A 14,487-nucleotide genomic window follows, 5' to 3' on the forward strand; every position below is an offset into this window, starting at 1 on the left:
AAAAGGCTATGTTCTGACATTCTGGAGTTCTGTGTAAAAATTTCAGTGTAAAACTCTATGGATTAGAAAAAAGGTCTACTTTGAGCTGACAGTAAAAACAGAACAAGAATGGGAGCCAGTCTAGGGCTGGGATTGTAGCTCAGTGATAAAGCACTCATCTCGCATGTGTGAGGCACTGGGTTCAATCTTCAGAACCACATAAAAATAAATGAATAAAATAAAGGTATACTGTGTCCATCTGAATCTAAAAAAAAAAAAATTAAAAATTTTTAAAAACTACACTGTCTAGCTTTCCACTCCCCAAAGTCATTTATTAATTCGATAGAGGGTAATTTTACTTTTATTTGATCTGCTTCATTTTGCTTTTGGTGCTAGGATTGAATCCAAGGAATCATTCATTCGACCTGGTGCTCAACTACAGAACTATACCGCTAGCCAACAGTTAAAACTCTCACCTCTAACAGACTCTAAGAAATAAACAAACCAGTTTGATTTGGCAGCAGGTTACACTGGCATCTATCTATTGGCTATTGGATCTAAAATACTAATTTTTTTTTCAATTCTTACTGTATTACAGCAGAATTAAGTCTTTTTTTTTTATAAGAGAGAGTGAGAGAGGGGGGAGAGAGAGAGAGAGAATTTTCAATATTTATTTTTCAGTTCTCGGCGGACACAACATCTTTGTTGGTATGTGGTGCTGAGGATCGAACCCGGGCCGCACGCATGCCAGGCGAGCGCGCTACCGCTTGAGCCACATCCCCAGCCCAGAATTAAGTCTTAAATCTTTGAGATCTATCATAAATACACACATGAAGGTTATATATTCTAGGTAAATCCAAATTTGAACCCTTGCTACCTGATTCTACAGGTTGTGTATGACTACTAAATTAACCCTGGAGGGTTGCTGGAAGGAGTAAATGATTTAATGCACGTAATGTATATTACACATAATGTAAGTATTCTTTCCAAGAACATTGATGGGCCCTAAAAATTAGTAATATGGCCTCTGTTCTAAACCACTCATTTGGTATTTTGATATTTTTAACAAAGGCAGTCTCCTTAAATTGAATCATCCAATTCATCCTAAGATGAATGGCCAGTTCAACATGCCTGGTCCATAGTATGTTCATAGTAGGCCCGAAATATATCTGTCTAGTACCTCTAGTACCCATAATGGACCATATTTGCACTTTTACTTCTCTCTGGTGTTCACAGTCAGCAACTGCAACTTGATTACTAACTTGTAAACCTCAAGTAGCTATGCTGTAGAAGATGCAGGGCAATCCTCTATACCCCACCTACCTGTTCAGCCCCCAGCAAGCCACAAATACAAAGACTACAGCAAGCCACAAATACAAAGACTACTAGACTAGCAGCAGCCACAGAAGCCTATCTTCCTCAAAGAGCTAGCCACCCTAAAGATGAGAAAATCCTGTCGGAGGTTTCAGCTCCAAAGTCTCACACCCTAAACCTTAGCCTGCACAGGCTCCATCTCTGTCCTACCTCATGGAAAAGGGTCCATTTTACACCAGTGCATGGTACATGCAGAATGATACAAAGGTTTGGGAGACGGCAGGTGAATGCTGACATCCTTCATAAGAATTCATGATATTTTTCTTCACAAAAGCATCACTAAGCGGGTCTCAACCTTTTATCTCTTGTCAACACACTAGAAGATTTAGCTCCCAGTATTAACAGAAGTTCCCTACAGAAGTGATTCTCAACTGGGGAGTAGGTGACATGCCCTCTCTGAGGGACGCTAACAGAATTTGAGAAATGGGTTATGTTGAGTGATGAAAGAGACAGGAACTGATATGTCTCTCAGGTAATACTGACATGCTCCTGAAATAAAAATCACTCTTATAGAAGGTGATTAGATCCTATTACATTACTGGCACCACTCATAAGTTATATGATAGTTTAGATTAGCAAGCCTACAAATCTTATCTAAGAATACAATCACATTTAAAATAATGTTTCTTTGTGAGAAAATTCTTTCAACACAGAAATACTATTTTCAATTTCATGGCTGTCCATAAAAAAATGGAGGGAAAAAATTGACCAACAGTTAATTGTGAAATTCTAAGAATTTCTTACCTGAGAATTCAGAAAGGCATTAGTGGAGTCCAAAAGCTCCATGAAATGGTATGCAAATTTTGTGCACATGTGTATTTTTCTGCAGAGCTTATATATCAGATTCTCAAAGTGACCCATGGCATACAAATATATCTTCATTTAAGAACCACAACTATTATTAACTGCCTCACAGGCAGAGAAATGGAGACGTAAGACCAATGCCTGGGTTTACTAAGTGCAAGAAGCAAAACTAGTCTAGACCTGTACTTCTACAATCCAATTCTTTTCTCATCTAACTCTCTGCCAACCACTTAAATCTTATCCCAGAACTTGAATCCTGAGAGAGAGAGAGAGAGAGAGAGAGAGAGAGAGAGAGAAATCTTACTAGAAATGCAACTTTTTTTGTGCTTTAACATATAAATATTTACAGATTTCTTAAACTGAAGAGATTTTTTTTTGAGTCCAGTAATAGTAGGTTTTACTAATGTCACAGAAAGCACTGTAATCAGTGGGTACTTTTCTTCCCACTTCCATCATTACCCATAAGCCACAAACCAAATAATTACAGATCCCTGAAATGCATGTGAAATGCTCTAGAATTTAAATTCTCAAGTTGATACTCAAAAGCTATGCTTCAAACCTATACAATCAATTACTGCCCAATAAACTGGAGTATGCAAAACAATTCCAAGATATGAAAGAAATAAAAACTGACCTTCATGAGATGCTGATTTATCCATTTTGTAAATGTTTTCTTCTGAACTTTGTCCCGTTCATCTGAAAGATTAAAATAAGGTATAAGGTTGATAAGATCTATGCAAAAGACACTTTGTGATCATGCATATAAATGAAAATAGGATATCCAAGAGATATTGCTCAGTGCATTCAAATTTTCTTATTAAATGTTGGCAACTTTAGGCCATCTGCAAGAAAGCGTTAAAGGGCTATTTGTCAGATGGTCTCTTCAATGTTGTATGTGCCAGCATTAGTCCATTACAACTGCCCCTCAGTTGTACAACCCTAACTCCATCACATCCACCAGCACAAAGATGACTCTAAAAATGCTGCGGGCTTCAAGTAAGCCCTTGCACTGAACTTTTCAAAGTATTTTAACACATTCATATCCTATTTGCTCTTTGCAACCATAAGCAGGAGAGTAGATATTGTCATCCCCATTTTACAGAAGAAACCAAGTCTCTGATTTGTCCACAATTATCCAGAAAATGGTTTAAAGTCTTATTAAGGGCTGGGGATATAGCTCAGTTGATAGAGTGCTTTGCCTCACATGCACAAGACTCTGGGTTCAATCCCTAGCATCACAAAAAAAAAAAAAAAAAAAAAAAAAAAAAAAAAAAAAGTCTTGTTAAAAGGCAAGACCTAGCCTAGCTGGGCACAGTGGTGCATCCCTGTAATCCCAGCAGCTCTGGAGGCTGAAGCAGGAGAATCACAAATTCAAAGCCAGCCTCAGCAATGGCGAGGTGCTAAGCAACTCAGTGAGACCCTGTATCTAAATAAAATATTAAATAGGATTGGGGATGTGGCTCAGTGGTTGAGTGGTGTTGATTTCAATCCCTGGGACCCTCGCTACCCAGCCCCCTCATCCCCCTTACCCCCCCACCCCCGCAAAAGGCAAGACTTAAATTCAGATCCTTTGGCTTGAAGTGGGCTCTGGCTTATTTATGCTACTCCTAGAGTCCCTGTGTTGAAATGTCTGGTAACAAAGAAACACTACAATTAAGTAGCCTCACTGAGGAAAGAGATCCTGCCCAGTGCAGAGAAGAGTAAGAGAAGGCTTCTTATGCTTTAGGAAGAAAGAACAATCGAAATACTCTGATACATCAAGTAATTATTTCAAAGGAGAATCAAACTCTTCCAACACTTAGAGCTAACTTGCAAAACTACACTACCCTCTCCCTCCCCACTTCTAGGCAGCACTCCCTACCTTCTGTGTCCTTCCCTACTCCTTCTTGCATCTGGGAATACCCTTCTTTTCCCAGGTCACCTTCTTTCCTGTCCCACTACCATTCTGCTCTTCTCCAACCTTTCCTTGGGGATAAGACAAATCTTGCTCTCCTTCTTTACCTCTTTACCTCTTCATTCTTTATCCCTGAACTTCCTTAAACTGCAGTAGAACTAGGCTTGTTTTTGTTGTTGTTGTAATAGTTTTTGTTTGTTTGAAAATGCTTGTCCTGTTTATTAAAGGTATCTATGTTCCCTACAATAACTTAAACATAAGCAAAAATATAAGACAAATTAACTGATATTTATGAGACACAGATCATTAGTATAAGATCAATAATTTATTTAAGATCAACATCTTAATATGCAAGTGAGCAAAAGAAGATAGCTAATCCATTTTTTAAAATCTGCTAGGCACAGTAGCACACAACTATAATCCCAACTACTTGAGAGACCTAGGTGGGAAGGTTACACATTGAAGCCTGGGCAAAACAGGGAGGGCTTTTCTCAAAAAAGGCGGATGGGGAGGGCTAGACACAGCTAACATTGAAAACCAGAGCTGCAGACATTCCTATCAGCATGTGAATTCTTGGCAGTGTTGCTCTAGAAGAAGGTTATCAATGAGTACTGCTCTAGACCAATTTGACAATGTAGATCAAAGACCTTAAAAACATATATACCCTTTTCCAGCAAGTCTACTTCTAGAACTTATCCTAAAGTTATAATCATGGAATGTACAAATACAAGTATAAAAATGTAAATCAAAGCATTTAGAATAGCAAAATAAAAGTTTTGAAAAAACATAAATGCTCCATGATAAGGAAACTGTTGAAGAAACTTTAGTAAAGCGATCCAATCATTTGTCCAATATTTTACAAAACTATTCAAAGATGGCATGTTGCTGTTTCCTCCATTTTAATGCCAACGTGCAGCTTGTAATTTCATAAGCCTTTCTGCAAAGTACCCCCTTGAAACCCTTCCATTTCCTATCACTGTCAGAGAGAAACAAAAAGATAACCTAAATATAACCTATTATTTGATTCTGCCTGTAACAAACACTTTTTCAGTAACCAACCGTCTAGTCTTCTTCTTTACTTATTATCTAATATTACAAAATTGGAGAGGGAGTTTCAGAAAGCAGATCCAGAGGTGGAAGCTTGCTATTTCTGAATATGAATGCTTCAAATTTATGCCAAAATTGTTAAATTTGTCTGAATCCAAATGAAAATCTCAATAAAAATAACTACTATGACAACAATGATATTGATAATTGTTAACCAATATTATCTTCCACAAAATATTTACCAATTACTCTGTTGGCCCTCTAGAGTACCATCTACAGTTTCTTCTTTTCTACTATATACTAAATGCCACAATGTTTTTATGTGCTCCAATAAAAGATACCCATGATATGAATTATGCTTCAGAAAGGGCATAATTCAACTCAGGAAAACAATGCAGAATTACTTGTATTTGTAACACAGTAGCTTATAAGGCTACATATCTTGAAGTAATAATGGTGTCTTAAATGTCTATTAGCCTTGCTATTCCTAAAAAGTTCAGAAAGAATCTCAATTATACGCAAAAATATAAATATAACATAGGTTCTAGTATATTAGGCAAGAACAAAGCAAGAGGAAAAGATCTACCAATCTACCTCACTGATAAATGCAGATTTACTTCCCTCATTTTCTCACTCATTCATTCTAAGCTTTCATCAGGTCCTTTGATGAGCCCAGTGCCATGGTGGTACTGGAACCACCAGGCTGGAGAGGAACAGCATTGGCCAGGACCTCTGCAGGTCATCACCTAGAAGAACCTCTTACAGGAAGGCAGTGTGACACACACTCCAACTGAGAAAAGGACACAGCCCTCACCACATAGGTAAGCACGAAAGGGAAGAAGGTCCAGGGCACAGGGGCAGGGCTTGAAGGAGAGAAAGCAGTTTAGCCAGACACCCCTGTACAGATTTCTCCACCAAAGTTCTATGATCCCTTCTGTAGTTGCTTCCAACAACTTGGGCTGCAACAGTACCCAAAGACACTGTCATCTTTCAACCAGGAGAGCTGAACACACCTCACTCACACACAAGGAGCTGGAATATGGCCTGCTATGTGAAGTGAACTTTGGACAAGTGATTGCAAACAATGGAAGCTATGTGCCAGACTAGCACTCATATCACAATCCCAGCGGTACTTTTCTATGCCTTCAGCAAAAAGGAAACAGAAACAAGAAAAAGCTATTTCTTAGGTAGTAGTCATATTATTCCCATCCAATTAACAATCTAGAACCCTAAGGTGAAATCCTCAGGGAAGAAAAAGGTCATTAAAATATTTAATAAAAAATCTTTTTAATTCAAGAATAAACAGCTTCCATATCAAGTTATGATTAAGATATTCCTATAACTGCCCTCCAGTTTTTTTATTCATTTATTTATTTTTATGCAGTGCTAAGGATTGAACCCAGTGTCTCACACATGCTATGCAAGCGTTTTGCCACTGAGCTACAACCCCAGCCCCGAAATTTTTATTAATTTATTTAACCATTACATAATAAAGTGAGCTTTTACAAACATATTCCATTCCATTAAACTTAATACACCATATATATTATATGAACTCTACCTTCTTGAGTACAAAGTAGTTATTTTTTATTATTTTCCAAGTTAATAAAAACCAGGACTATATTTTAAGGAACATGAAGAAGCAGAACATAGGTTCTAAAGATGGACAGGCTAATTTCTGACCCATGTGGTATATGAAGAAAGATGATTTAATCAAATTATTTACCTCCTAGCACAGAAGAAAGATTTACTTACATAACAAAACTATAAAAAGTTCTTTTGATTTGATGTTTTGATGTGGTTGTTGTTGCTAGAGGTTCAAAAAGCACTGCTGAAAACTGAGATGATGCTAACCACGTGGCAGGCAACAGGTAATACTGGGAATTACTATCCACAATTAAAGCACATGATCCAGGTACAAAGACTGAGTTAACACACACATACCACATTGTAGCAGCAAATCCTGTTATTGTTTTCTGACAGTAAAAACCTAAACCTTGTCTTTTAAATCTGATAAGCCAGATGAGTGTCATTCAAGAACCAGGGGAGGCTCCATAACACTGGAATGTCACTGTACCTCACAACAATGTGAGAAGAATTAAGGTGGACTTTCAGGTTTTTGGCTTTCCTCAAGAGACCAATTTAGAATCAGGGAAAAGATTAACCCTGGGAGGATTCTGTGATTTTACCACTTTCCATACGCATTATTTCAAAAGGGAGTAGGCTAGATTACACCATCTAATTTTCCTATTACAAGTCTCACAGTGAGACTTTATTTCTTTTCAGTCAGGGATGTCTTACACCAAGATTGATATTTAGGGCAAGGCTGCTGCTATGACAGCAAAACAGGGAAAGTTATCCCTGAGCTTTTAACCAATTCCACTGGTTTTTCAGACTCTCCATTTATTATTATGAAGTTTTATAACATTCCTGTTTGAAAACCTGTCATTTGTACAGTAAGTTTTAAATGAACACATACATTTATACTGACCTTTTAAATTCATTATAGCTGAAAATATATAACAATACTGAATGCAAACAATGAATTTAGGGAGAAAAGAATATAAATATGTATATAAATATCTATAAAGAGAACAGATTATTATAACCTACACTTAACTGTACTTCAACAAAATCCATTCAAAGCTAAATGCACTCAGTATCGCACAACAACAAATATTGATATTATATAAAGGCATATTTTGTATAACAACAGAAAGGAAATTCTCTCCAGACAGCCACAGAAGTTGTCAGGATACAAACTTCTTAAAGGTGCTAGGTCTCAACTCCTGCCAGGCAAACCGAAGCAGGTAGTGCAACTTTCCTTTCCCAGTTCTGACAACATGAAAGTGGCATTAAGCTGAAACTACTAACCCATACAGCACATCAGTCCCACCAGCTTTGCGTTCCAGTCTTGATCATTTCTCACAAGCTGCCCCATCATTCTGTGGTAAATCCGGGCAACAGTTTCCCAAACTTTCTTCGTACAAGCTCGGATGTGTCAGTCCTGCTAACTTTCTATGTAGAAAGGAAAACACTGACTAGACACTCCCACTAGCAAGCTGAAAACTAGACAACACCCCCTTCTAAGCAAACATCAGCAAAGCCAGGCTCCTTTACTATTTTGTAGGGGATACATGTAACAACTACTATGACAAAGAAACTAAATTTTATGTTATTTCTCCTTTTATTCTTAAGCTATTTATAAGAAATCACTTTTAAAAGAAAGTTTTTTGGTTTTTTTTTTTTTTTTGCCATGAGGCAAACCAATAGGATGTTGGATTTTATAGCTGAACTAACTCATCACATTCTCTCTTTTAACACCCCAGGCAGAATTCTCTTGCAATAAAAGACAACGCCCAGCCCAACTTGTTTCACAGATCCCTGATATGTGTGCTATGAAAGTGATTTGGGAAGCTCACCTTTATGAGCTAAACATGGTTCAGGAAAAACCACTATCAAATATTTATGTATGGATACTTCATGGATAAGTTTTCTCTTTTTTAATATTTATTTTTTTAGTTGTAGATGGACACAATACAATTTTTTTTATTTTTTATTTTATTTTTATGTGGTGCTGAGGATTGAACCCAGGGCCTCACATGTGCTAGGCAAGCACTCTACCGCTGAGCCACAACTCCAGCCCCCATGGATAAGTTTTCATTTGAATCTTACAACAATTCTGAGTTTGGTGGTATGGTGAAAATTAAAGCTGAGAAAACCAGAGTTTAGAATCATGAAGAGCCAGGCTCAGTGGTGTATACACCTATAATCCCAACTACTTGGGGGGCTAAGGCAGGAGGATAGTGAATTCAAGGCCAGCTCAGACAACATAGTGAGAACTATGGGAAGGAAGGAAGAGAGGGTGGAAGGGAGGGGGAGTGCTAAAACTCTACTGACTAAATGAAATCTTAAATCTCATTCTAAAACCCATTTCTTCTCTATATCAAGCAATAGAATCACTAATTGAATAATGTAAGAAAAAAACAGGAACCTGCAATTTGAGACCTTCATGTCTGGATAGGAATCAATATATGGAGAATGCCAAGACATGAGAACACTTGTTCTGAACAAGCAAAAGACCAAGCATCTTTAGCATTCCTATGTTTATTTAAAACATCAGAAAAATAGAAACTATTTTCCTGCATAGAAACTATGCAAACAACAAATCCAAAACAACAAATAAAAATGATCACTATTTATTTAAAGCAGAAGGAAGACAGTAAATTTGATCATGCCAAGGGAACATCAAAAGCCTGCTAGATTAAGTTTCCAATATGCTTTGAAACATATAATGTCTAACCCTATCCTAAATAGAATAGATTGAAAAAATCATATTAGCTGCTGCTAAGAAATTCAAAGCACCTACTTAGTAAATATTCCTTCTCTCCTTTTCCAATTATCTTTATTTGTTCTATAGGCACTGCCTCCACTACAGAAAAGTCTCAGCCTGCCTATTTCTCAGGATTATAATAGCAAACACTTAAGAGCATTTAATATTTGCAGTTGTTATCCATCATATATACATACAACACATGTACACTGCACCCAGTTCTCATAATAACCCCACAAGACTATACCCATTTTTGTGATAAAGAAACTGAGGTACTCAGAGGTTAAACAACTTGCCAGGGATCACAAAGATACTAAGGGCAAGAGACGTCATTTCCAAAAGCATACTTAATATTCTAAGTTTGTACTGGATAACAAAATTCAAGCTTTAAAATAAATAAATAAATAGACAGAAAGGTAGATAGATAGATAGATAGATAGATAGATATGAAAGTTGGCCAAATCATCTATGGCATGGATACAAAAAGATGTAATTGACCTTGTGTAGATCATTGACTGTAATGAGTAGAAGGAGAAGAACCACAGTTGCTTACTATAAGAGGTTACAGCAGAATTTAAGATAGGAAGATTTCTGAATTAATAAGAATCTGGTTTGGGCTGGGGATGTGGCTCAAGTGGTAGCGTGCTCGCCTGGCATGCGCGAGGCACTGGGTTTGATCCTCAGTACCACATAAAAATAAAGATATTGTGTCCACCTAAAGCTAAAAAATAAATTTAAAAAAAGAATCTGGTTTGAATTTCATTTTTTTTTGCAATGCTGGAATCAAATTTTATTTTTATTATAATTTTTAAACTGACATAAAAATTACACATATTTGGGGGATACTGTGTGATGTTTCAATACATGTACACAATGTATAATGTTCAAATTAGGGTAAGCATATCTCCTCAAACATTTAGCATTTCTTTATAATGGAAACATTCAAAATCCTTGCCAGGCACAGTGGCACATACCTGTAATTACAGCAGCTCAGGAGGCTGAAGCAGGAGGATTCCAAATTCAAAGACTCAGCAACTTAGTGACACCCTAAGCAACTTAGCAGAATTTAAGATAGGGAGATTTCTGAATTAGTAAGAATCTGGTGTGAATTTTATTTTATTTTATTTTTGCATTGCTGGGATCAAACCCAAGCAACCTAGTAAGACCCTGTCTCTAAATTAAAAAGATTATAAAAAGGGCTGAGGATATGGCTCAGGGGTTCAATCCCCAATACCAAAACAAATTTTTTTAAAAGTTTAAATCCTTTATTCCACCTTCTTTGAAACATTTATATTATCGTTATCCAGAGCAGCCTTACTGTGCAACAGTGTGCTGTGACTTATATTTACTTAGCTGTAACTTAGTACCTATTGACCAACTCTTCCATCTCTTTCCCTCCATCCTACTCTTCCCAACATCTGAAAACTATTATTCCTCTCTCAACTTCTACGAGATCAACTGTTTTAGATTCCATGTTTGAGTGAGATCATGTGTCCTGCTGTACCTTATTTCACTTAACATACTACCTTCTTCCAGTTCCCTTCATGTTGTCACAAAAGATAGGATTTTGTCCCTTTTTACAGCTGAACTATATTTCAAAGTATACACATTTTCCTTATCCATCTGTCAGTTGATGGACACTTAGGTTAATACCATTTCTTGGTGATAGTGAGACATGAATTTTAAAAGATCAAGCAACACTTTTAAAAGGTTCTATCTTGAAAGAGAGATCAAGAAAAGAAGCTGGCCACAGTAGCATATGCCTGTAATCCCAGCAATTTGGGAGGCTAAGACTAGAGGAACACAAGTTCAAGGCCAGCCTCAGCAACTTAGTGAGATCCTGTCTCAAAACACACAAAAAAAAAAAAAAAATGAAAAGGGATGGGGATGTAGCTCAGTGGTAGAGTGCCCTGGGTTCAAGCCTCAGTCCTGCGGGGATAGGAGAAGAAAATAAGAAGAGTTGGTGTTGTGTAGAAAAAAAATATGTGGAAGGGGGTCTAATTATTTTTCCACTCCTAATAATAATTCTGTAGTATAACACAGTAACTACTGCAAATGAACAACTGTAAGACTTCTGCAGAAGAAAAAAAAAAGTAACTGGAAAAGGAGGATCAGTATGAAGTCCAGTTCTTAAAACCAACAGACAATGCAGGTGACTGGTGAAGCGGAAGCTAGTGAGAATAGGTAGAGGGGCCACGCATGGCCACCCCACCCTGCACACCAAGCCCACACCACCTGTGAGCTAGCAGCCTTCACCCAGTCCTCACCTAACAACGTGGCCACACATCCCTGGCCCACCTAACTCTACAGCCTCAGCCAACCTGACCTGTGACTGGAGGTTGCTGCTGCCCTGTCGAGGTAACGGGTATGAGAAAGGGGATTTCCATTCCCATTTCAATTGAAAAATCTTACCAAATATTCCCATAGAAACATTGTTATGGTTTATGTCTATCAGTATTGAACTACAATTGATGTTCTTGTTCCAGTTAATCCAACTTTGCTCCACTGGTCTATGAGACTCACCTATGTAGGATTACAGATTTAAAAGAAGCTACACGACATCTTAACATAGCATAAAAAGATTGGCTCTTTCTTATATAGTGGTTTTATCAATTTAAATTCTCAATGTTGGTTTTTGTTTTATAACCACTATTTGTTAGGATTTGAATCTAAACAAAATTAATATTGATTTCCTGACCAGGGCATAATCGATCTAAGCCTCTGTGCTAGAAACCAAGTATGGTTAAAAACCATACTTAAAAGGGAATTCTTGATATATTTAAACTACAGTCTTCATATAGAAGCTCTTTACATTTTCAAAAACCCTTAGTCACTCTGCTAAAAAAAAAAAAAAAAAAAACTAGAAGAAGCTTAAAGAAATTTCAAGATAAGCTTGAAACTAACAATGTATCTCAAACATACAGCTATAATAAAATCTCCAGATTCATACTACCTGACAATACATGAAGAAATTATACAACATTAGAAATGAGAAAAATTGTTAAACAGAATCATTAGAGGAAAATACATAAAAGCATGTTTTAAAAATAGTTGAGTAGGAAAACTGTTTCAAAACAAGTTATCCCATTTAAAAAAATAAACAACTGAACATATGAAGGCTAACAAGTCTGACAAACCCCTGATATAAAAGCAGATACTATAAACAAAGTTTTTATTTAAAAACTAACTGAAAGAAAATACCTTAATACATAAATAACATACATCAGGAATATATACCAAATAGATGACTAAATCCTATTTTAAAAAAGTAGAGTTCCCCCTAAACAAATGGTATGAATACATAAATCAGAGGAGACATGCAAATGACCAATAAAGATATGAGGAATAATCAATCATCCTTCTTATCAAGAAAAGCAAATGATTTCATATTGGCATAAATATATAAGAATGATAACATCTAATGCAGAGAAATAGGTAGTCCCAAACTACCATAATGTGAATATAGAAAATGGCAAAGACTTTTCTGAGGGCAATATGACAGTATCCATTATAAAGAGAAAATGCATATACTTTCTGAACTACTAATTCTACTTGTAAAAAACAGTAAGAAAATACTTGTGTGTATACGAATAGCACAGAAGGATGTTTACCATAGCAAAATATTTGAAGCAAGTTAAATGTCTGTAAATAGGGAAACGAGATGAATTACAGTTCACTCATCCTACAGAATTTTAATAAAAGAAAATCTGCACATAGTGACAGGAAAAAGATTTTCCAGACACATACTTAAGTGACAAAATAAAAAATAAAAATTATATATAAAAGATGCATATCATGAGAAAGATCAGTTCCATAGAACCTGGAAGGAGAGGGCTTAGAATGGTATCACTCATATTTCATTCGGCATGTTTCTAGATTAAGTGATTCTTGTGCAAGGAGGATGTCTTTGTGTATGACTATTAACAGTAAATGCGAGGGCAAGAGTGTTTTAAGTTCATTTATTTGTTTAGGTATTGAATACTCCACTAGACTCTTCTAGGAGATGGTGAAAAAGAACTAAGACCCAGGCTAGAATGCCTCCATTCAGGGTGGAAGGAGCCAAGCACTCCAGGTGTGGCTAGGCTTGCTCTTTTGCTGATGGAAAGGGTAAGGGAGGGGAGAGGGGAAGGGGGAGAAGTGGTGAACAAAGGTGGAGGTGCAACTGCTGACAACTTCCTTTGGGGGTGGGTGCTCAGCAGGGAAACAGAAATGATGAGATTGCAGAAAATCTCTGAAAGGAGAATCAGTAACTGAGAACATATTCAAAAATTGCCCTAAGAGGGCTTCCTTATTCAGACTTTAATTGCCATAAAACCAAATGCAGTATGGTTTCACAGGCATTTGTCAAGGATCCAGAAGCAGGCCAAGGGTAGAATGTGCAAGGTAAGCTGAGATGCAGAACAATGGTAAATCTCTCCCCACAAATGCTTTTTTGTGTCTCTCTTCTCTGCTACTCTCCCTGCCAGCCAAATCAATGATCAGATCCTATGCTTTCCTGCCCTGTAGATGCAGTTGCTGGGTGGGTAGGGATCAACAGTATTGGTGGCTGGGAACTAAGGTATATATTCTGCCTAAAAAGGAAGTTACTTGTGTCTACTATCAGCACTGATCAAGAATTCAATATAAAACTCCCAGACTCTGTCTTTAATATGCCTTCTACCTATGCATCTTAAAAACCTATGAACATGAAGATACTTCTAATTACCATTATACTGCTACAACATTTAAATACTAAATGTGATCTAATTTCTACTGATCTGCATCACTGTTATGGACAGAAAGTTTCTGAAACTCTTCATCTGTATTACACAAATTTTAAGGAATTGGACTTTTTTTCAAGTTCACAAAGCCAGCTTTTCTTTTCAGATTCAGAGATCTGGATAAAAACATATCCAAAGTCACACATATCACATAAATTGATGAAAATAAGTTGCTATGCAAGATAAACCTATTACATTTAAATGCCTTGGGGTTTTAAAATCTTTAAATTTGAAAACTTCTATAATTACAATTACTACTTACGTGTAAGAAAAATAGTTCACTTAAAATTCAAATT

At 36.7% G+C, this 14,487-nt stretch overlaps 1 protein-coding gene across 11 annotated transcripts in view; it reads right to left on the reverse strand.

The window, feature by feature from the left end:
• Positions 1-14,487, reverse strand: part of DST (dystonin) — a 435,613-nt gene that overhangs the window by 253,926 nt on the left and 167,200 nt on the right. For all 11 annotated transcript variants that reach the window (XM_081294333.1, XM_081294339.1, XM_081294338.1 and 8 more), the window contains one exon: positions 2,792-2,853. In XM_081294333.1, coding sequence (XP_081150459.1) covers positions 2,792-2,853 — 62 coding nt within the window. The remainder of the gene's footprint in view (positions 1-2,791; positions 2,854-14,487) is intronic.

The sequence above is a fragment of the Spermophilus citellus genome (assembly GCF_964194105.1).
Source record: "Spermophilus citellus genome assembly, chromosome: 5".
Taxonomy (NCBI): domain Eukaryota; kingdom Metazoa; phylum Chordata; class Mammalia; order Rodentia; family Sciuridae; genus Spermophilus; species Spermophilus citellus.